This window comes from Toxotes jaculatrix, chromosome 11 (genome assembly GCF_017976425.1).
Source record: "Toxotes jaculatrix isolate fToxJac2 chromosome 11, fToxJac2.pri, whole genome shotgun sequence".
NCBI lineage: Eukaryota > Metazoa > Chordata > Actinopteri > Toxotidae > Toxotes > Toxotes jaculatrix.
In genome coordinates, this window is record NC_054404.1 from 23,612,386 (window position 1) to 23,636,202 (window position 23,817).

Genomic DNA, 23,817 nt, shown 5'->3' on the forward strand with positions numbered 1-23,817 from the left:
GTCTCTTTATGAAAAATTCATGGACTTTTAAAAGTAGGAAATTCTTTTTAAAATATACTGTATGTCATCGATACGAGCTTCATCTACATGCAAAGATGTGATCACAGGACTGACTGTATTTCCACATGTAGGCCAATCATCACCTTTTTAAACAATAGTTATATGTTTCATAGAATGAAACAACAATAATAACAACACAGCTTAGAGGCAGATCAAATATAGGGGCAGAGAAATATATTGGACACCTACTTTACACACGCCATCATCCACAGGTGAGACATTGACAAAAGATTATATTGATTTTTCTGTGTGAATATGTATAATATGAGTCCCAGGTCAGCACAGGTCATACTCTGATTTCTTGCTGCCCACGTTTGCTGCTTCACCGATTAAATGCCAGTATTACCATGTAACCTTTAGCTAGGAAGTGGCACACACACACACACACACACAAAAAGTTGTGTAGTTTTCTCCATCTGCAACAGAAAGCAGCTCTTGCTGTCACTGATGTGCCACAGATGGATACACACAGGCCTCCACACACAGATATGATCACTCCCTCTGTCCCTCTATGTGTGGTTTTTGTTATTTGCGTCTGTCTCACATTTACACATGCTTGAGCCTGCGTCGACGCTGTCGTCCTGTGCAGTGTAGTTTAAATCTCCCCTCTTCCTTCTTTTCCCCTCTCTCGACTCAGAGATCACTTTACTCAGCTCTATGTGTCAGAAATATGACGGGGGGGGGTTGCACGCATACAGAACGACAGACAACAGCATATTCCCGGGCCGGAGCTCGTTAAATGCCTGTCACAGTGGTGAAGCTGTCATTGTGGAGAGGAGGGTGATTAAATGGTGTGTCCCGTCGAGGGGCACCGTGGAACCGTGGAGTCAGTCTTCAGATCTCAGATGGGTTCACGCTGGGTTTCACTGATGGAGAAGAGAAAAAGAAGAGAAGCAAAGGCTAACCGGAGATCTGTGATGATCTGCTCACTTTGTTTTTCCCTCTGAAAAAAAAAACAAAAAAAAAACAATCAGAAACACGTCAGAAGATAATTCCAGGTCTATTAATGAAAATGTGGCAACATTAGTAAAAAAAGAATTTCATTACATCAGACGCAGCTAATTAATCGTAATTTCTTGGACCGATTTAGCATCGAGCAGTAAACACAACACTGACATATATTATCACTGCTACAAAATTGTTGTGCTGAACTTGTTAGCAAACTGTTGCCTGTTTATGCATCCAGCAGACACAGAGCAACATTAGCTTTTATTTGACATTATGTTTGTGTTGACCTGTTAAATGTAACTAATAAATAGCTCCAGTTTGTTATTGTCGAATTGAATTGAGAATCGGTTCAGGGATTCATAACGTCCTAACATCCGACCACGCTCCCATGTCTGTCGCACTCTATCCCTGTTTAAATTTACATAAAACTAAACAGTGGAAGTTTAACCAGATGCTTTTAAGGGAAGGGAAATGTGTGTTGTTGATAAAGGATAGAACATCACCGCACTTATACTGAGACAAATGGAGAGCAGCTCTTCAGTATGAGCCATACATGATCACAGGGGATCCCTAATAAGTGAAGAGAAACAAATAAATCTGGCATTTCCAGAAAACTCTTCTAAGCTGTATGAATCAGAATTTAAATATCTCACCCCTCCCACTGGCTGGAAGACAATGAAAAGACTATCTTGGAGACAGATGTCCAGGAAATGGAGGTTAAGGCTCTCAGTGCTGGTAAAGCACCTGGACGTGATGGTTATAGGACAGATTTCTATAAATGTTTCCAGGAAGTTCTGTCTCCAGTTCTGACCTTATTATATAAGCATATTATAGACAGTCAGTGCAAAGTCGTATGAGCACAGCTACTACTTCCCTGTTACAAAACCCATTTTAAAAAATGGGCATCATCCATCCTCTCAGCTTGGTAAATGAAAATTAAAATGGTGTTTGCTAAGATTCCTGAGATGCGTCTTGAGAAAGTTATCTCTCCATTAATTCGTCTGACTGAGATGAGGCTTTATCCAATAGCCCACATTAAAGAGCTGAATTGAGTTTTTCCAAACTGACAGTCAGGGCAGTGCAGAAGTTTTAGTTGCCCAGCTAGTGTAGCTAAAGGGTGGGCTGGTGTTGAACACTGCACCTCCCTGACTGAGCCACCTCTGGTGCTAATTGTGTCCCGGGGCTGCAGACACTCAGAGGAGCTGTTTATAGAGGAACAGAGTGGAGGGCAGCTCAGCCTGGGCCGTTCAATCTTTTTTCCTGATCTGCCTTTCTGCTCCTCTCATTTCACCATTTTCTTTTCCTTGCTTTGCTCTTGTTTTTGTTTTTTTCCTTTTTACTGTTTCCTTTTAAAGTGATTTCTTTAGATCATTTTCTTCTGCACATTTTTTTTTCTGCTGCAGACATTAAGAGCTATTATAAAGACATGTTTATTTGTATTTATTCAACACTGATGTTAGTGGGCGATTTACAGGAAAATGTTGTAAATACAGCCGACCTCTCTCCGTGCTTCCCCCTCGTTTTCCTCTTAATTTCTGCACTTTTTTTTTCTGCCGCTGACGAATGTCCGACGTGTTAGGTAATACCACCCACTTACTTGTAAGCACTTGTGGCAGAAAATAAATGCAACCACATGCTGCCGTTTGTGTGTGTGTGGCTGCATGCCTTCTTATGCACTAAACTGCTAACCATGAGCAGGCGTAAGGCACAGGGTCGAACATTTTAAACTTACATCATATTTCACCCTGGTACCCGCTGCTGGGTGCATGAACATGACGTGCTGACTGTGTCTGTCTTAAGCTGCTCAATTCAGAGAATAAATACATGAGGCAAAGCCAGACACTGAATCTAAATGAACCCTGTCAGAGTGTCACTTTGTCAGGGGCTGAGTTTTAGTGCTGTGCTTACCTCCCAGTGCATTAAACGATACCATCTTTAAGATTAAGACAAATACTGAACTACTACTCTCTGTGTGTGTGTGTGTGTGTGTTGGAGAGAGGGAGGGAGGTTCACATACAGTTTGTTATACTGTATCAGTGTAAAGCACAAGATACATGGATTGTGTATGGGAGATTCTTGACTTAAACAATTAATTCAGACTTTCCTGGATCTGTTGTTCCACACGTCATGGGAACGTGTTTTCCAGAGAATTAGTGTTGTGACAAAAAAAAACTGTATTGAGGCACTTTTAGAATTATTCATCATTCTGTATAATCAATAATATAAAGTATTATAAATATAAAAAGTAAAGTAATATAAATAATTAAAGTTTTTTTTTCTTAAGGGAGAGATGGTGTTGCCAGGGTCATGGCTACCACTGGGAACACTGAGGACATGTCCTTTGTAATGTCTTTGAGAATTTGGGGGATTAAATGACATTTAGAGGACAATTACAGATTTAATGATTACACATACATATTAAACATGTTGGGTTTTTGAGGTCACACTCATATTTTTTTAGACTAAATGTAAAAAGAATAAAATCAAAGGGATTTAGTTTTCTTCACCAGAATTATATGAATGTCAGTGTAGAGAAGTTTTAGTTTAATTTTTGTATTAAGCATTTTGTGTAAAGGAAGAAAAAAGTTTAAAAAAAAAAAATCACAATGTTGAATGTCAGCAGTGAGGGTAATTGTATGCATTAGGTTTTGTCAGAAAATGAATAGTGATACCTCTAGTGATAATGTCCATGTGTCAACACTACTTCTCAATAAAGACAGTTATGGGAAGTTTGATGGGGAACTAGCCAATAAAAAAAACACTGATGCAGCCTGTAAAATATCACTGAATAATAACTTCCTCACATACTGTACGGTAAGTTACCTTTAGGTCAGTCTTTTGTTTTTCCTTTAGAAAATTCATCAACATTTGGCCTTATATTTAAAATATATATATATATTAAATAAATTCAAAAATGCAACTTTATTTTACAAAAAATCAGGTTCCTGTTTTAGAGATACACAGTTTTCATGTGACAGCAGGGCTGTTGTATTTGCTGTTTGTATCTGACAACATTCTCCCTCTACACGCTGCATGTATGTATGTGTATGTTATCACTTCCTCGCAACAGATGCTAAGCACGCTTTGTCATAGATGGAGGAAAAGCCATCTGTCATCTGCATAAAGCGGTGTCTTTTCTGCTGCGCTTTAAAACACAGCAGCCTCCTCAGATCCCTTTAATGATGTATAGGATTTGGAGGATTCTCTCTCTTTCTGTGTGTCTCTGTCTGTACTGGAGCCACAGAGCTCTTATGTAATTCTTGTGGTATTACGTAAGTGACGGGGGTGGGAGCGGCCTGGGATTCAAAGGATTGGTTCACCCAAATAACAAAACAACACATTTTATCTAATGGTATCTCACCATGCACATTGTTTTGTTATATCTGCCCAGGCATTCACGGGAACCTTAGATCAGAGAATTGGTCCTTGTTTGCTATTGTGGATTAGAGACACCGAAACTATCTATATAGCTAAGTACTGCTCAAAGTAAATGATATTTCTTTCTTTCTTTATTTATTTAGATGCACTAATCCTCTCCAGGGCTTAAACTGTCAAGTTAAAGTGTCAAGCTGATGAAATCAGAAATATTAATTTCATTTCAGCTGACCTGAGCAGGTCCACACAGCTGGGGTTGGATACAAATGTGCAGTTATTTCACTTGGTGGACTTTAATATACACAGATTCCAACATGGCAGCAAAACCTGATGAAAAGATTTCCATACAAAATATGTCAGACGGCATGTGTCATGTTAAAGACCCGCTACTGTGTTGTATTAACCCATTATGCCTGATTACACCTCATGCTGGGACTGTGTGTGACTGTGCTTGCCTTATTAGGACAGGAGAAATCACTGATTCATCATTCATGAGTTTGGGTGACCTCACCTCATTTCTCTGCTTTTTTTTTTTTTTATCAGTTTCAGCAGATATTGAACCTGAATGTCTGCATGTGCAGGGTAGAGTGATTGAGAGGATTAGTTTTTTTTGTACAGAGACTTTAATCTTGCTAAGTAAACCGAGTAAAGCAATGACAGTGTTGTGTTTGCATTTTCTATAACTGTTCTTTGGATATTGAATCAAAATTAACATCGGTGTGTTAATATTGTTGTTATGAGCATGTTAGCATGGTTTGCAGATTGTTGCTGTATATAATTTAGAAACAGTGGTTCTTGTATCAAAGGGAGATACTGATGTTCGAGGAATTTTCAGTGTAAGGTGAAAATAAAAGGCTGGTCTGTAGCTGAATTTGTCCATTCATGAACTATGTCCCATGACAAAGAACAAAAACAGAAGGGTTAACAGTAACTAGTAGAATTCACAACCTATGGGTATAAGATCTGACCTACCAGGGGGATAGGATTTTTTTTAGGTCACTGGCTGTTGGAGCACGTAACTTTATCCTAAACATGGTTTAGTTAGGCTCCATGTTGTATAGTGCATCAGAATATAGGAAGACTATCGCACTGTTTACTGGCAGCAACAATGTCCCTCATTTGAGTGAATTTTATAATAATCAGTGTTTCTCTCTGGTCATTTGAGATTCAGTTTGAAAATACTATTCACAATTTCTGGTATGAGAGAATCAGATAAGATGGGAGAAAAGATTGGAAACATAAATTTGACATATACAGGAACTACGCCCCTGTATGTGTGTGTGTGTGTGTTTGAATAGTAGATATTTCACAGTATGTGGCCCGTTCTTCCCTCAGGAAGTTTCTGCATCAGTGCCAAGTTGAGGTGAAAGGAAAGAGAAAGGGCAGCTTTGTAGCGATCCCCCGACACACACACACACACATACACATATAGGCACACACTAACAGGGACACACAAACACACATCTCTGACAGAAACAGAGCTGGCCTGTGTCCATGCCTGCATTGGCCAGGTTCAGTGAGCCTCCGATCTGTGAATTGAAAACACAAAGAGTCCTCACAGACGCTCCAAAAGAAGCAGTCACGCCAACAAATCCCGGCTGTTGTTGTCATTGTCGTCGTTATTATTTTGGGGCTGTGGAATTGGCTAAAGCAGTGTTCATCAGTATGTATAGATGTCTGTGTGTATGTGCGATACGAGTGTGTATTTGTGATGTATTATTCTGAGTGTGGGTACGAACATGCATACAATATGTGTCTGCTGTGAGACTGAACGTAACCGGTTTTGTCCCTGCATGTTTCACAGACAGCAGTGTGTGTGTGTGTGTGTCTGTGTGTGTTTGTGTTTGTGTTTGTGGGTCTAGCACTAATCTTGGAACAGGCTGTTTGGTTGTTTCAGTCTTGCTATAAAACTGAAGCACTGACTCTAAATTTGACATCAGAGGTATTTTATTGTAGTATTTTATTGTTTGTTGTAATGGAGGAGGAGGTGCTGACAGTGGTGAAGCAAATGGCCAAATTTGTTTTGCCACCATGTCCCTGTGGACCTCCTTGGGCGATGAGCCCTTGAGACAAAGGTAGCTGATGACTGCATGAAGGCTCATGTGTCCATTTTCTCAGACAGACCTTACTTGCAGTTTTCTGTTATCTCAAAAGAGAACAGTTATTGACTTCAAACTTCCTGTATAATCTCTCAAAGAGTTGAACTGAACGTGCCTGAAACAAGAGCTGCCATCTCCTTCTACCTTACCTTACCTTACCTTTGACCATAAAACACATAGAATAGGAGGTAAAGCTTTTTCATTCCTAGCTCTAACCTTCCCTTTCTGGTTACCCATGAACTGCCCCCTTTTTTAAAATCACTGTTGTCAGTGGCAGCACCACATCACGTCAGCCTCTCTCTCTCTCGCTCTCTCTCTCTCTCTCTCTCTCTCTCTCTCTCTCTCTCTCTCCCCGTGCTGCTGTCAGTTCCTATGAGCAGACAGGCTCGTGTTGTGTTTGGGACGCACAGGCTGAAGCTGAAGCCGCCTGACTCACAAGCTCTCGGCTGTTGAGAGAGAGAATGTCACTGCACATTGGGTTGCCTTCACGTTTCACAAGCGCACGCATGAAACACACACACACACATGCACACAGCAAACAAATATACAGCGAGCATGTACACCCACATACTCACTGTGCGCATGTATAGTACACGCACACAGAGCATGCAAGCAAATCCCAAATACACACAGAGTCACACACTGGGCTGAGGCTATTTTTAGCCTGGCCCCTCGTATGCAGACTCATATGCAACAGGAAACACACATGATGGCTGTGACTGAATATGTGGCATATTTTGGTGTGATTGGCCGCTGCTGTCAGACACTGATGAATTCATGGTGTCACCTCTGTTGGGTCAAGGATGGAGGGGGCAGGGTGGTGTCAGAGTGATATCTCACTCAGCTTCACACTGAGCATGTGCGGAGAGCTGGATTCAAACTCCGGGGACAGGTTCATCCCGCGGTTCTTATATTAACTGATAATTGATCTTAATAATTGAGTCGGTCCAAATGATTGACTCTGTGTGCAGGTTTGGCTGTGGGGTGATTCATTAGGAGTACGAACATCAGACTCTGTTCTGGTTCTGAACAGATGTGGTCAGACTTTGTTCTAAACATTTGATAGCTGCATGTCTGACGTGCCGAGAATGACAAGCAAGGGCAAAAAGCCACAGTAAATTGCACTCTGCAGTGATGCCCAGCTGTTTCCTACATTGTTGACTTGTACAAACATGGGAAAAAAAAAAAAAAAAAAAAAAGTGCAGCTCCTGGCTGATTTTGTAACAGGGCCTAGTAGCACAAAAAAAACAAAAAAAACAAACTCAGATTCCCTCCACAGGGTCACAGGGAGCATTCCTCATCCTTCAATTTCATCCATGTTTCCTTCACTGGTGGAGCCTTTCATCTTTATCCCTACAAGATGCAAAGAGAGAGAGAACTGAGGAATCAAGTTCTTTCCTCTGAACTGTCACCTGTGTGACAGGTGTATGAAAGCGCAGGTTCAAAAATACAGGTTGACTGACAGCTGGACCAGTTGTCAGTCAACTTACACACACACACACTGTAGCAACTTTGATGGCTTGATTTGTGTTTAGCTGTACACACACACACAGTCCAAATAACAAGAGCTCACTGCTACCACTGCTAAGTTTTTCTGTATGAATAAATATATTTCAACTGTTTTGAGAAACTTCAACATGTTCGTTAAATTCTATACTGTCCTCAGATCAGTGTACATGGACTCAGACTCACTGAACGCTCGTGAGCCACTTCACCTCAGTAGGCTGCGAGCCAAGAGGTCTGCTCATATATCAGAGGTGATGTTTGATCTCACCTTTTCAGCCGCTGACTGATCTCGGGCTCGTGTGCTGAGAGTGAACAGTGTGAGCACTGCAGCAGACTGTCCACAAGCCTCACGGTCTGCAGCCGTCCATTTCAGCCTGGTGTGGGAGACAACGGTGGACCAGGAGGGGGTTGTAGGGGTGGTTACCAGGCACAGCTGACTTGTACATCAGAGGAGAATGATGAGGAAGACTGGTGCAAAAAAAGAAAAAAAAAAAGCTTTTGTTTTTGCAGTTGTACAATCAAACCTCACAGACAAGTGTTAGAGAGGTTTAACATTCTAATTCTGAAAATGTTCTCACATGAATCTGGACGATTTCACAACTTAGAAAACCAGGGCGTCTTTGATCCTCTCGCATTGGACACGTCTTCGCCAATTTTGTGCCTCCGAGAACAAACCTGTCCTCTGTTTCCTCTGTTTGTGTCCATTGATTATGTATGCACTGAGCTGGAAGGGGGAGATTTGAGGCTGCTATTGATCAGGACAACAGAATATGGCTGTATGTTTTTAAATTAGTGCGACTCTCCAGATTGTTGCAGAGTGACAGCGAGTCTCAGCTTTTCATTTCTTTGTATTTTCCTCTCTGTGGGATGTTTATCCGCGAGAAACATTTAGAAAGCTTTGTCCAGTGTTTAATTGAAAATCACTCTGTTCTTGATCGTGAGAAAGGAGACGTGACTTTTGTTCTGTTTTCCTTCTGTTTATCTTTGGACTTCAACAGTTGATTTTTTTTTTTTATGTATTGTAGTACTGTACTGTTTGTTTATACATCTGCCTCCTCACTGAATATTTAATTCACTTATTGATTTGACTTGCATCTATGCTTACCACCTTCATTTTATTTATTTAATTAGGCTTACTTTGGGTTGATGAGACATTCCGCCCTTTGGGTATCTTCAGTTCATTCAGCATTTGTGCATTTTTTTTTTCTCTCTCTGCAGCAATCCACGAGTTCCCCAGGGATTACTTCACCAACCAGGAGAGAGCTGAAGGAGCGGTGGGCCTGCACGTCCTCTGTGTGAGTGTCACCTGCATCGCTGCATCGCACACATTTGTTTGAGACGAATCTTGTTGGTTTCTTCATTCGTGTAGGTTTAAATCAGTTACACTGCGCTGGAAGACAAACTGGAAAAGGCCCCTGAGAAGGAAAACAGCAGAGATCAGAAAAAAAAACAGCTCTTTAATGAAACATTGCTTGTGCTGGGATGTGGCTTTAATGCTTTTTATGCAGCAGCTGCTAAAGTGTGAATATTTGTCTTTTATCTAATAATATAAAAACGCCATACATACTGTACACAAACACAACACACACATATGATATAGCTAAAGACAAATCCAGACCGTTACTGCAGTGGCACCTCACTGGTAAACCTGTATATAACACTGAGACCTCATCAGAAGATCCTGTAGAATTAAGTTATTTAAGAACCATTAAAATAAAAGGACAGAATCTACAAAACAGAACCTGATGTACAAAACTGAGTCCACTTTTAACAGATGCTTAGATTCCTTTTCAGCTCTATGTTACTATCAGCATATGTGGAGTGCAAGCCACACGCCTCGGCTCCATGAAATCACATTTACTTTCCTGCATCTGCATTATCATTAAATCCTCGTGTTTTGATCTTATTTTGAAGGGCTTGCCAACAAAGGACCGATCGTGGGTCATGAAGGAGCACTCTGTCTCCGCTCATGATTAGCTCCTACCATGCATATCTCTTGCTAGCTTCTCCCCATATGATGCAATCATAGAGTTTGAGAATTTAAAACATAAGCTAACAAGTCATTCCTGGGGGATTTAATTAAGCTCGTTAACGTTACTCCACATAGCACTTTTACATTCAGACAGTGGAGATCGGACAGAGGTGCTGTGCTATTGTTATTTTTACCAAATCATATCTTATAACCAGTTTCAGACCAGTGCTTTAACACAGAATAACTTCATGCAGACTTGACTTGGAGACACTGCTAGCAACTGACATGTGTTCAGTGGCACTCTGACACCACAGCAAAGGTGGCGACACATAAATCAGTCACTGGATTGGTATTAAGTATCAAGTTCCTCACATTGCAGGGCCACTGAACACAAGGACGTTATCATAATGCTGAACTCACTGTAACCTGCAGCCTAAAATATGGAACCTTTACAGTTAATATGACAACAGAGTCATGTCATGTTCACTTTTTAAGAAATATTGTTTTTATTTACAATTTCAAACTCTTCTATGTCATGTTTTTGATCACATCCATTGATTGATCTCCATCAATGAAACGTAACAGTCCAAATTAAAAGCCTACCAGGAAAGGCGTTAGTTATGTCCTTTGAGAAGCAGGAAGGCTTTTAATTTGAAACAACTAAATAGTGATTCCAAAAACAACAAAGTAGACGTGAGTGGAATTAATTAGTGAGTGTCAGCAGTTTTTCTTTTAGAGGTAAGGAAGTTGGAGCAGTTTTGAGAGAAGGTTTGACATGACTGTGTCGTTGTTCTGATGGAATTAGAACGAATGACTTTCATTTATCAAGAAAGGTCAAAATGGAGGATGATCTGAGTTTACAGTAACATCAAACTGTTAACCAAGTCTAAACCCTCAAAGAACCCTTTAAAGTTGTGGCGATTGGCCAAAATGTCCTCACAACAATGGTTTTGAAACATTATTTGTCCACAGAAAGATCCGCATGCACACACACACATCAGTGTAGCCACACACTGAGCTTGCTGCCAGTGTGGTGCAGAAGTGTTTAGCAGATGCTGAGCAGAGGCTTATGTGTGATTTGAGGACACACTCACTGACTGTCTAAAGATTCAGAGAGCGCACCCTTTCTGCGTTACAGAGGTTACGTCATTCCCTGGAATTACACTCATTCTTGTGGAAGTCTGTTCACTTACGAATTCTATTTTCATGTCAACAAAAACATAGTAAACAAAAACATTTTCTGAAATGATTGTGTAGCTGTTTCAGCCGTCTGTCTCAAATATGTTTACTGCTAATGTAGGAATGGCAGAAAGAAGCAGGCTCTTATTTAGAACAGGAACGGATTAACCTTTATTTTAAATTTCCCATGTGCTTGTTTTCACTAAGAGCTCTTACTTTGGTGTATTTGGGGCAATTTGCATGAAGTAACCTTAGAGCATTTTAAGCAAACAGATGAAATGACCACAGTGCAAATGGACCACGATAAGCAAAGGATCACCAATGGATCAGCTTTCATATAAGCAACTGTTCAATAAGAGTCTCTGTCCTGCTCCTAATGTCAGAAAGACAGCAATGGACTGACTTTGAATATTGATTAAATATTGAATTTAAAATGGTAATTAGCAGGGTATGCTGGGTAATATGGACGCACATCTCTCAGTAAATAGTAATAATAATAACATCAAGTATATGTATAAATAGTATATAAATAGTATATAAATAGTATTTGAAAATGGTTGACATGGCTCAGGTAAGAGGAAAGTGGCCCTTAGCAGAATTTTGCTAAGGTTGTATGTGTTTTGGCTCCTGCAGGCAGTCTACATGTTCTACGCCCTGGCCTTGGTCTGTGACGACTACTTTGTTCCCTCACTAGAAAAGATATGTGAGGTAAGATAATATTTCGCAGAACTACTCATCTACTGAGCTCACATCAACACACAAGGACACTTTTAGTAATGGATTTCTGTTATGAATGTCTTTTTCTTTCTCAGCGTCTTCATCTGAGTGAGGATGTTGCGGGAGCGACCTTCATGGCAGCAGGCAGCTCAGCTCCTGAACTGTTCACCTCTGTCATTGGTGAGACACACACAGACACAGACACAGACACAGACACAGACACAGACACACACACACACACACATCCTTTGAGGGGAATTTTTTAAACCACAAAACAAGTGGGAAGTCGTAGTTTCTGTGAAAATACTGAACCTACATAGCATCATTTCCCATATTTAACTTTAGCTAAATGAATAAAAATAACAGAATACACAGATCTATAGTTTATAAAATCCTTTGGATGAATCAAATGGTGTGTCACAGACAGCTGGAGGTAAATGTCTGAACGTCCCTGGGCTTGATTTTGGAAGTGTAAAGCCGTAAATCCAACCCCTGAAGCAAACGTACATAAAAATGAACCTTTCTTCAAACGTTACTGCTCTGCTACGTCTTATTACATGAACTTAAAGACAGAAAATATTATAACAGTAGTTGTGGAGTGTACAAAGGTTTGCCATTCTGCTGCCACTCAGCCCCAGAGCAGAATATTTCCATACCTCCATGCTGAACTGTTGGCAAAGTGCAAAGAGCTCCGTTTTAACTTCATCTGTCCAAAGCACTTGTTTCCAGTGGGACAGTGAAGCACCCACTCCTGTGTCAGCTGAACCTTCCTGCAGCTCTCCTGCAGATATATAGAGGTTTTATGAGTTTTTTTCCATTCTGTCCAGGTCCTGGTCTTGACTTCCACAGTTCAGATTTCATACAGTGAAGCCTCCTCTGTTTGTTCATTTTCAGATCCTCGCTCCTTTGTGTACAGGATCATATGGCTGCTGAGTTATTGTTACTGCAAATCCTGAAAAACTGATTATCACTCCATTACCATTAATCAGGGCTAATATAGCAACTGTAGAAGCAAATCAGTGTAGATCAGCTGACTACACACACACACACACACTGCGCTACAGAACCATTTCAAGTCACCAAAACTTTAAAACCAAACAGGATTTACGTCTAAAACATGAACAAATATCTGGTAATGTGTGGTAATCACTTACTGTGTCCCCGTGTGTGCAGGAGTGTTCATCACTAAAGGTGACGTCGGGGTCGGCACCATCGTGGGCTCAGCCGTCTTCAACATCCTCTGCATTATTGGAGTGTGTGGGATATTCACCCTGCAGGTACAACACAACACAACACAACACACAGTGACCATGTCAGTAATGTTCTTCCAAATTTTTACCAAGAACTTTAAGCACTGCTTGTGTGAGGAAAAGCAGCAATTAAACCATTTAAGGCCACTTCATACATACATACGTAAAAAATAAAAAACGCAGACAGACAGATGTTGTGCCGAGCAATATTTATTCTTTCAAATTTTCTTTATGCTTGATTGTGTCTGCCTCGGGCCAGTCTGAAAACCATTTGCAAGCGCGCCTAAGTCGACACATCGGCGTTCACATGAAAAACCTCGGATGAAGAGTACACACACTCTCATCACAGCTGCTTTTATTTTGCAGCAGAAGTGAGTGTGTGTGTGGTAGAAAGTGTTATCTGTCCTGTTCACTGCTATAATCCCACAAGGAAAAGAGAAACATACTTGAAAGATTTTTTTTTTTTCTATTTAGATTACAAGTTACATAAGAGCCACACATACACACACACTCAGAGAGAGAGAGCTTGGTTGGTTTATCTTGTTAGTCGTGCACAGCAGTGAGTACCTTGTGGGATGTGTTACTCAACAGGACAGAAATTGGAGCTCAGTGTCTGCAAGTTGTAGCATCATTTCATTTCATTCCTTCTGTGTGTGTGTGTGTGTGTGTGTGTCCTTCTCTCTCCCAGACAGTCCGTCTGTCCTGCTGGCCTCTGCTCAGAGACTCTGTCTACTACACTCTGTCGATCTCTGCTCTCATAGTGGTAAGAAGCAGCTTGATAAAGCACAAACTCAGTCACATGAACATTACACATTATATTGATTGATGAAAAGTTTTACCATCTCACTTTAACAACCAGCTGGACTGATAAATCTGATTGTATTTATATTTTCCTTTTTACAATGAGTGGTTTTCCACAGCTGTATAGATACACATGTTCAGGCCTGTGATTTTCACTGCTCTCTCTCTCTCTATCTCTCTTCTTTTCTACAGTTCATATACGATGAAAAAGTGGTTTGGTGAGTCAGATTTATATAAGCATTGATTGCTGGAATTACAAGGAATGTGACGAGACATCTATGAATTCCAGTTTGCTAAAAGTACACATGGTAAACTGAGTCGAACTGTGTTTTTTTTTCTTCCAGGTGGGAGGCCCTCACGCTGATTCTGATGTATTTTGTCTACATTTTGATCATGAAGTAAGTTTGATTCAAACACCTCCTTCTCTTACAGGACTGATGATTATTGACTGACAAATAATTAATGAATAAGAGTCCTCTCCTAAGCAATGAAGCCGTGAACTGCTGGTGAACTGGATCGCTCCATGTCTGTTCCAGGTTGAATTCCCATGTGGTTCGTTTTCTGGAGAGGAGGAAGAAGAACTCGTCCAGTCTGAGGAACGGAGCGGCCAGTAACGCTGAGCTGGACGACGGCTGTGATGCTACAGCTGTTCTGCTGAAGAAAGGTACGCACGTCCAGCTGTGTGTTTGTTACATTACAATAATTCAGTGAGTGCCTAGATATTGAATTTAAAATGTTGATTAACTGCAATATGGACACACATCTTTCAGTAAGGAGTAACAGTATTTTATATATGAAAACAGTTTACATGGCTCAGGGCTCAGGTAAGGAGGTTCAGCCCGGCTCTGGTGTTACAGGGACTTTGCAATTGTGCCACCAGGTGATGAGCAGGTTAGCTAGCATGAACACCTGCTTCACCTGAAAACCTATGAAAACAAACCACATGGAAGAATAAAAGCAGCTGCTCTAAAAACCCCAAATCCTAATGTGGGGTCCTCTGCTGTAGTTTGACATGTACAGTCATTACATGGTCTGGAATGCATGGACATGTTCTGTAGTGGTCATATGTGTGTGTGTGTGTGTCTTCTAGCAAACCACCACAGGAAGCCGTCAGTGCTGATGGTGGACGAGCTGCTGTCAGCGTACCCCCATCAGCTGTCCTTCTCCGAGGCTGGCATGAGGATCATGATCACCAGCCACTTCTCCCCCAGAACCCGCCTCACCATGGCCTCGCGAATGCTCATCACAGAGGTGAGGACGGGCACACGGGCACGCTGCGGCTGCATTTCTGATTGAAAAAAAAAAAAAAAGAGAGAGAGGGAGAGAGAGAAAAAAAAGAAGCAATTTGAAAAGAAGCTGCGGCGTCTTTTACTCAGAGGGAAAAGCGTTTCAGACAGGGTCTTTAACAAGGTAATCTGCTGCTGCACGGAGGCCAGACATGACCTGTTACTGAGCAGCGAACATACCTTTTGGTCCATCACTTAGCTGAAGTCCACTTGAAGAAGAAATATATATTTTCTATTTTTCATTTCATAATGTTTCCTTAAGTGAAATTCATCTGAGCAGACGTAAGTAGAAATGTATGAATGTAATTTAGAATTTAACCCCTCGTGCTTTTATGTTTTTGTGCATGGGTGTGTGTGTGTGTGTGTGTTCGTGATACAGAGGCAGCGTCTAATCAACACACGGACTTTGACCAATGGCGACTCCGATGTTCCGGTGAAAGGAGGAAGTAGGCGGGGCATTGAAAACGGGCTGTCCGGAGCAGAGAGGGGTCTCAACATTCGCCACGATGACCGAGAGACGGGTAACGAGACGGAGAACGAGGACAACGAGAACAATGAGAATGATGAAGAGGAAGAAGAAGAGGATGGAGAGGGACCCTTTGTACCTTTCCAGTGCCCAGGTATGTTTTAAAAACTAGTTCAGCATTTTTAGAAATACTTTTGTTTTCCTTCTAAGAGGGAAATTGGAAAACCAGGGCCGCTCTCACATCTGTGTGTTATGTCCAGAGCTGGAGCTTTAGAGGTGTTAGCAGCCACACTTGTTTTAGCTGTGGACAGGGCCCGGTTAGGTGTTAGACAGCAGATTATTCCCTCTTCATGCAGCCCATGTATCTGGGTGCTGACTCAGCGTAACACGGTATGGTGTCCTGTGTGTTTGCAGCCGGTGTGTGTAACAAGCTGAAGTGGCTGCTGGCCTGGCCTCTGTGCCTGCTCCTGTACTTCACCGTCCCCAACTGCTCCACGCCTCGCTGGGACAACTGGTTCATGCTGTCCTTCGTCTCCTCCACCCTGTGGATCGCCGGCTTCTCCTACATCATGGTCTGGATGGTGAGAGATGGGAAGAGACACAGGGGAGGGCAAACTCACAGACATGTACATAGAAAAACAAAAAAGAAAAATAGAGTGACATGCTTTTCTGCCAGAGCCTGAGCAACTTGATTATTTTGAAGTTAATTATATTTGTGTGAAATCTTTAATATTCCTAGCAGCAGTCGATGTGCGGAATTAATAGAGCTCCCCTTTAGCCGTATAAACAAGGGTGAAATTAGAGAAAATTGGCTGATGTAGAATGAAAAAGAAGACCAAACTGGAGCAGGGAGGAAGGTCTGCATCTGGAGGAGGAAGTGCATTGGTGAAAATATGAAATAAGAGCAATTTAGAAGCACATAGATGCAGAGGAAGAGACTGCAAACAAAGTCAAGATTAGCTAGATTCTTTTCACCTGTGCCCCTGAGGAATGTTAAAAACATGCAAAGTGTGAAAACGCCACTGGATCTAACAGCCAACATTTCTGTCTTTGTGTGTGTGTGTGTGTCTCAGGTTACGGTTATAGGCTTCACGCTCGGCATCCCAGACGTCATCATGGGCATCACCTTCTTGGCGGCTGGCACCAGCGTACCGGACTGCATGGCCAGCCTCATCGTGGCAAGACAAGGTAATCACACATTTAACACGGGAAGTGACAGTAAAGTGACAGTAGTAAAAGTTGTTTGCGTGTGTCTGACTTTAAAACCGAAGCCGAGCGGGTTAACGTGTAAAAAGTACACAAAGAGTTGGACACGTGACCTTGCTGCCCGATGGAAGCCACGGAGAATCAAAGGGAAGCCACTATCAAAGAGCTGGAGAGGGGTGGAGATGACAGAGAGAGAGAGAGAGAGAGAGGATGGAGAGGAGTGTGGTGGTTTTTGGATGGGTGGGGGGGTGTTGGGGTAGGTGGTGTGGGCCTGTCCTCTTTTTGTCCCTCTTCTGTCCCTGTGGTGAGGCTGTGAAAGGGGGTTGTGAGAGGGGTGGTGCAGAGGGAAGACAGCCCATCAGGGTCCCTTCCTCCATCCTTTCATCTGTGTTTATTCTTGCTCCTGCCATCAAATATTTAAACGGCCCTGTCTGTCTGCGTGGGGAGGCTCACTGGGAGACGAACGCTTGCCACCGCAGGTTAGCCGTCCGTCCTTCGCTTTGTAGCCGCTGTCGCTTCGCTGTTTCATTCGGGATGTCATTTGGACAGATAGTTCCAGTGATCTCATTGGGGGCTGACCTGCCTTCATCCAAACATGTTGCCTCCTCTCCCTCCTCCTCCTCCTCACCCCCACCACCTCTGTCTCCCAGACTCTGTAACATTTCTTTTCCTGTTCCCTTGTTCAGGAATGGGAGACATGGCGGTGTCCAACTCCATCGGCAGTAACGTGTTTGACATCTTGGTTGGGCTTGGTCTACCCTGGGCCCTGAAGACCCTCGCTATCAACTACGGCTCTGACGTAAGTCCCACGCTCCTCATTTCTTCTTCCAGCTTTAACGAAATATACAGAGAGGGTGTTGATTCGTCCACGCTCAGTTACGTACGGGAACGTCCACAATGTCCCTATGACAGTCTGTGATGTTAGAGTTAATGCTGCCAAGTGGATGGAAGTGGATCAGGGGGACCGGTGGAGGACTTAAGTTTGGGTACAACGTCTGTAAATCTGCAGCTTTGAGTTTGCAAACATGGTGACAGGAAGACTTGTTTCGGCTCTCGTTCATCATCCTTTTCGTCATATTGGCGTAGACGTGCCGGTGGTGATGCTAATGTCTCACCCGTGATCCTCCTGTAGATCAAACTGAACAGCAAAGGCCTGATCTTCTCTGTGGGACTCCTGCTGGCGTCTGTGTTTCTGACCGTGAGTATATGACATGTCTTATACATGTCTTGACTCATTAAGTTCTGTAATAGGACACTTTCACATAAAGAGACATCTGTAATTTCATTATACCCTGTGTGATATAATGATAACTGAACTGAATCCTGAATCTCTACAGTTTCAGCCTCTGACAGCTTCCTGACTTGTCTCTCTCTCTCTCTGTGTTTGTCCCAATCTGTCCAATCAGGTCCTTGGAGTTCACCTAAACAAGTGGACTTTGGACAAGCGTTTGGGTCTGATGTGTCTCCTCCTCTACTCCATCTTCCTGTGTTTCTCCTGCCTCATCGAGTATAACATCTTCACGTTTGTCAACCTGCCGACCTGTCGGGACGACTGACGCAAACACACAGACACAGACACAGACACACAGACACACACACACACACAGATACACACAGTCATGTTTCCATCTTTTCAGAGGACATTACATTGTCCTACATTCATTTTAACCTGCCTGACCCTAAACTGTTCCTCTGACCTTAAACCAAGCCCCCCCCCCCCCCCCCCCCCCCCCCGAAAAAAAAAGTCCCCACAATGTGACTGTGGAAACAGATTTATGTCCCCACAAAATGAGTGGTATACTCCCACCACTACTCGCCACAGACACACACACACACACACACACACACACACAGTTTGCACAGCTATCCTTGTTAGGACATTGCACTGACCTCAGAAAAGACGTTTTGCCTCATTAGGACCAGACTTTTGTCCCCATGAGGACTACTGGTCCCCGACACTACTGGTCGGTGTTTATACCGGAAAAGGTCCCAAAGAGGTAATAAAAAAAATACCACACACACAGACACAAATGTGCACACACACTTGCACGAAATCCCAAATGGCATTAAGTATTATAGAGACGGTGGTGTCCACTGTCATTTCAAAGCTGATTAACAGGAGGCGTGAACAGAGAATACCACTGAACACAGGTCTGATTCACACAGTGTTTCCTGTGTGAAGAGCTCCCTCTCTATTTTTTTTTTTTTTTTTTTTTTTTTTAATTCTTGTTTTTCTGCTCAGTGCAATACGAAGCTTCTCTGGTGTTTGCTCATAACCAGAGTCTGGGGTTGATTTCAGGAGCAGAGATGGACTCATTTAAAAGCCCCTCACACAGGGCAGAACTGAGAACCACAACACACACACACACACACATAAAAAAAAAGAAAAAAAAAAACGTTCTCTGACTACTGCTTTTGAAACTTCCTGTATTTAGGTGTCAAAGTTGTAATGTGTACTAGCTGCTAACCTTCCCTGAGAGGAAAGGTGCGTCTTTTAGATCTACTAGCTGAGAGTAATACTGTTAAAAGCAATGATGTAAATGGGTGGGGAGGGGTGCAGTTTGGCGCTGTGGTGCAGATGATGGAGATTTGTCGAGCCGTTAGAGGCCACAGGGTGCAGTTTTTTCAGTCAGAGAAACAGGATCTGTGATGCAAATGAGCACATTTTTCAAACGCCATCGTCTTAGGACGATTTCTCTCACCACTACGTGTTTGATTAAGTCTGTCTGCGTACGTTTTCCAATTTCATTGGTTGTTTGGAACGTTTTCGGACGAACAGTTACAATCACTACAAAAAAAAAAAAAAACCCAAACCAGGGCATTATCCAGTCACCCGTTCACGTCAGTAACACAGCTGTAGCTTCTATGTTTTGTATTGGAGATGAATTAGCTTTATGGAGAGTTTTTCTTTTCCTTCTGTAAATAGTGCACCTCTGTAAATACGGCCCCACCCCCAGATGTTCTATATATTATTTATTCATGTCATACGCACATCTCTCCTCTGGAGGTCGCAAAAACACATGGGCTTGCTTTTTTTTTTTTTTTTTTTTTCTTCATGGACCCGGGTTTACTGAAATCTACACGTAAGATCTATTTTAGGTGACCACTCATGTACAAACAAGCACAATTTGCTCTGAGGGTATTTGTCTGGTTGATTTGTAGTATGTAGTGTGTGTGTGTGTGCGTGGGTGTGGGTGGGTGTGTGAGTGTGTGTGTGTGGATGTCAAATCCAGAGTTCAAACTTGCACTGAAGAGCTCAAACAACTTCACAGGGAGACTGTAACTGTTCCTCCTGATGCATGCTGATTATAAGGATAGGCTCCTTGTAAAATGAAGCAGGTTTGTATGAAATAATCATGTTGAGGTTTCAAGAAGCAAAATGTTATATTTTTTGGGGGTGGGGGGGTGGGGGTCTGGTTGTTGTGAGAAGATGTCATAGTCTGTACTGCCACCTAGGGACTGCTTTGTCTCTTCTCTGACCAAAATACACTCAAAAACAGAGGCGGCATTATCCGAAAACAACAGCCGAGCAAGTCGGACGAGCTCTTTTCCTCTGTGGTGGACGTATGTCCCTGCTTCCCTCCTCATGTGGACCCTGAAGAGGAAGCGGAGGTATTCCAGTGGTAGCATTGTAGGAGTTAGAGTAAAGATGCAATATAAAGAAAGCATCAGGAACTTTTATCTCAGCTTGAACACTTTAAGGCTGGACAGGGGTTCTAACTTCATTTTTTTTTTTTTAATCCCAGGATTTCTTTGTATTTTGTAATGCCTAATGTTTAGACTTGTCCAGATATGGTAGGTTTGTGGTACATAAATATTCCTACTAGTTTTTAGAGCATGTACAATGTGGTTTGTGAAACCTTTACGGGGGGGATTTTTAATTCCACTACGGGAGTGGAGAGACGCCGGGGAAGCGGCTTTACTTCCTCAAAGACTTCCACTGCTGTAAAAGCGAGCACTCGTCTGTCAGAGCCTGTTGATTCCCGCACAGTATCCATCAAAATGTCAGCTTCTCCTCCACAAATCTGAAATGTCAAGTGCCCTGCTCCTGTTTTTGTTTTGTTTTTTTCTTCTCACCGAGGGGAAGACGAAACAAAACAGAGTCTGATTTGTTTCAGGTGCATTTTGAATTTATTGATCAGTCATATAAAAATATCAACCCTGACAAATGAGGTCTTTTGAATGTACGAATAATCAATGTCGTTTTTGTTTATAGCTCAAACGTATTTATTTATTTGAGACACAGGCGGAGGACTCTGTGATACGACCGGAAAACAGGGTTTATTAAACGTGTTTGAATCCTACGTAACGTGACGCAATAACTACGAGCTTACAAATATGTAAATATGCTGCTTTAATGATCAAAGACGAATTTATAATAGAGTTTAAAAGGGTGTGTTCGAATTGTAAATGATGTCTGTCAGTATGTAACACTGCAACATTTTTTCTTATTTATCAGTGGCTACACAAACTTATCAGAACAGGACTGTTAATAACAGACAGAGCTCTGCACCTCCAAACATCATCATGGGCCAGTTTTGCCTCAGAATTAGCAGGTTAATAGTGAGCTCAGTCTTTTAAATCAGATAGATACTGGTGATTATGATTATGATTATGTTTTCTTTACCATCCACATGTCACACTGGCTGGAAATGTTACTGGATTTCAGTAACAGGGTTTAAAGATATGATGAATACAGCCACATTGTACAGGTCCCATCATTTCCCAATAATTTCCTAGAACGTGTCCCTAAAAGAATTATCTATCATGGTAATACTATATGTTTTGTAAGGTACCTGTTTATTTCTGGGACTTTTTCCACTTTTTTTTAACTTTATGACTCTTTATGAGTTTATTTTCATTCTACCTAAAAATTGAATTAATTCTGTTCTGCTCTTGGCAGAATTGAGCTTCCGTACGTTTGTCTTTAAACAGCTGATAACATCTTGCTGAAAGGAAAAGCTGACAGGGATGCATTAAACTCAAGGAAACATTCATTCATTCAACATGTACAGCACAACTGGAAACTTTGCATACGTTGTGAATTGTTTAATATCAGTTTCTTTCTAGGTAACTGTTTGGAAAACATGGGACTTATACACTAAAGTGTTAACTAATGTTTTGAAAATCAACCTCATTCAAAATTAAGTTTCACAATATCAGCAGTTGGTGATTTTAATCAAAGTAGTTTGTGTATTTTAGCACTTCCGTCTAAAGCCAGTATCTATCACTAGCTGCAACCTCTCTACTGCTCGTTTTTGGTAGCGTGGCTGAGATACAGATATATAACTGACTACAAGACATCAATTATCCCTTAGTGTTTTGAGGTATTATCAGTAGCTTTATAAACTAGGGCTTTTTTTTTTTTAACGGGATTATCCTATATATTGGAAAATATCTGTATCATGCACTTTATCATTAAAACAACTGATGTTACAGGTTATTTGGTTCAATACATTCTGCGCTGCTATTCACTGCATGTACCTGAAACTCAAACACAGGGTACCACGTCTTTGAAACTAACCAAGCTACAACAAAGACGCTCACGTTTTGAAACGACGCGTCTTGTAGAAGAGATTTCTAAATTATTTGTGATATTCACATGGGTGATATATTGCTGATGTACATATGTATATAAATAGGTGTAAATGTATTTATATATTTTTTGTCTTAATCTGTATATCTGTTGAATATATTTTCATAGATCCTAGGTCTCCCTTGTACTCCCCTTTGTTTCGATGTGTTTGAGACCTCTGAAGCTGTTGGTCTTTGTTTACTCGCATGGAGATATTTCAGTAGAATAAATTATTTATGGTAAATCTCTATGTACTTTGGGATGAGAGTCCAATGGGTTTTAAGGCGGCACTGGATTTAGTTTGAACTGGATATCCTAGATGACTGCATGCTATTGCTAGTATAGGATGAAAGAGAGGGAGAGTGAGAGTGTTTGCAGACGATGCGTTTCTCTACGGATCCAAGCTTTACCTCTTCCTATACAAGAAACTTTTCAGCAGAATGGTTTACTTTGTGTTTATGTTTCAAATGTAATTTTAGAGATCATTTTGCTACCTGAGCATTAATAAAGTTGTCCTTGCTTAAGGTAACACAACCCTTTTACTGTAGTAAGTTTTTTGTTGTTGTTGTTGTTGTTGTACCTACAAACTCCCACATGGTTGCAGAAATTTACCTGTAAGTCTCAGCAAAACTTTTGCATTCATAATATAACAGCGAAGGACTAAATGTATACTTTTATTTAAGTGTCATACACATGAAGGTAATATCATTGTGACATTAATACTTTTGTTAATACTCCTGCTTTTTACAGTATTAAAAAGTACAGAAGCAAACTATACTTTAGGTATTAAAAGTTAAAGTACTAATAATGCAGAATGGCCCCTTTCAGGTTGTTCAGTTAATATATATCGGGCACCGTAAAGGTCTGTGCGAATGAGATCTTTCCCTGGAAAAGTAAAAAATCTGACCTTGCTGGCTGCTGAGAGGATCAGTATAGCCCTTTAGGATTCATCTTCTGGGACAAACTTGTGAGCCAGTCCATCACGTAGGTGTTGACAGTTTCTGCAAAATAAGGGAAAACTTAAAGTCAGACACAAAGTCCTGTGGCCTAAATGATTCATTTTCAATAAACATAGAGGTGACAGTGTGCAGGAGTTCAAACACCTGCACACTGTCCACTGGTGGCAATATGGGAAAACTTAGAATGAAATAAATTTACAGAAACTATAACTGAGCAGTTAATAAATAAACAAATAGGGGAAAAAAAGCCTGTTGTAAAAAGCCTGTTGTAAAAAGCCTGGGCTGTGGTACATTTACTATCCATGCATCCATCCATCCATTTTCTATACTGCTATATCTGTCAGGGTCGTGGGGGAGCTGGAGCCTATCCCAGCTGACTACGGGCGAGAGGCGGGGTACACCCTGGACCGGTCACCTG

The 23,817-nt window shown here is 41.6% G+C and overlaps 1 protein-coding gene and 1 long non-coding RNA gene across 3 annotated transcripts in view; one reads left to right on the forward strand and one right to left on the reverse strand.

Annotated features, from left to right (window-relative positions):
• Positions 1-19,046, forward strand: part of LOC121189245 (sodium/potassium/calcium exchanger 3-like) — a 61,565-nt gene extending 42,519 nt beyond the window's left edge. The window contains exons 3-17 of the mRNA XM_041049179.1: positions 9,207-9,283; positions 11,773-11,847; positions 11,952-12,036; positions 13,030-13,133; positions 13,795-13,869; positions 14,100-14,125; positions 14,252-14,305; positions 14,444-14,571; positions 14,998-15,158; positions 15,573-15,813; positions 16,074-16,240; positions 16,733-16,847; positions 17,552-17,664; positions 17,998-18,063; positions 18,272-19,046. Coding sequence (XP_040905113.1) covers positions 9,207-9,283; positions 11,773-11,847; positions 11,952-12,036; positions 13,030-13,133; positions 13,795-13,869; positions 14,100-14,125; positions 14,252-14,305; positions 14,444-14,571; positions 14,998-15,158; positions 15,573-15,813; positions 16,074-16,240; positions 16,733-16,847; positions 17,552-17,664; positions 17,998-18,063; positions 18,272-18,421 — 1,637 coding nt within the window. The 3' untranslated portion in view covers positions 18,422-19,046. The remainder of the gene's footprint in view (positions 1-9,206; positions 9,284-11,772; positions 11,848-11,951; positions 12,037-13,029; positions 13,134-13,794; positions 13,870-14,099; positions 14,126-14,251; positions 14,306-14,443; positions 14,572-14,997; positions 15,159-15,572; positions 15,814-16,073; positions 16,241-16,732; positions 16,848-17,551; positions 17,665-17,997; positions 18,064-18,271) is intronic.
• Positions 43-23,800, reverse strand: LOC121189246. Of its 2 annotated transcripts, XR_005894857.1 has the most exons (8): positions 23,348-23,800; positions 16,738-18,417; positions 13,011-16,233; positions 12,513-12,637; positions 9,126-9,403; positions 8,257-8,456; positions 7,745-7,835; positions 43-1,003 (listed from the first exon to the last, which is right to left on the reverse strand). It is a non-coding gene; the product is annotated as an uncharacterized LOC121189246 (long non-coding RNA). The 2 variants fall into 2 exon arrangements; XR_005894856.1 differs by having other exon boundaries at positions 13,011-18,417.
• Positions 23,801-23,817: the final 17 nt, after the last annotated feature.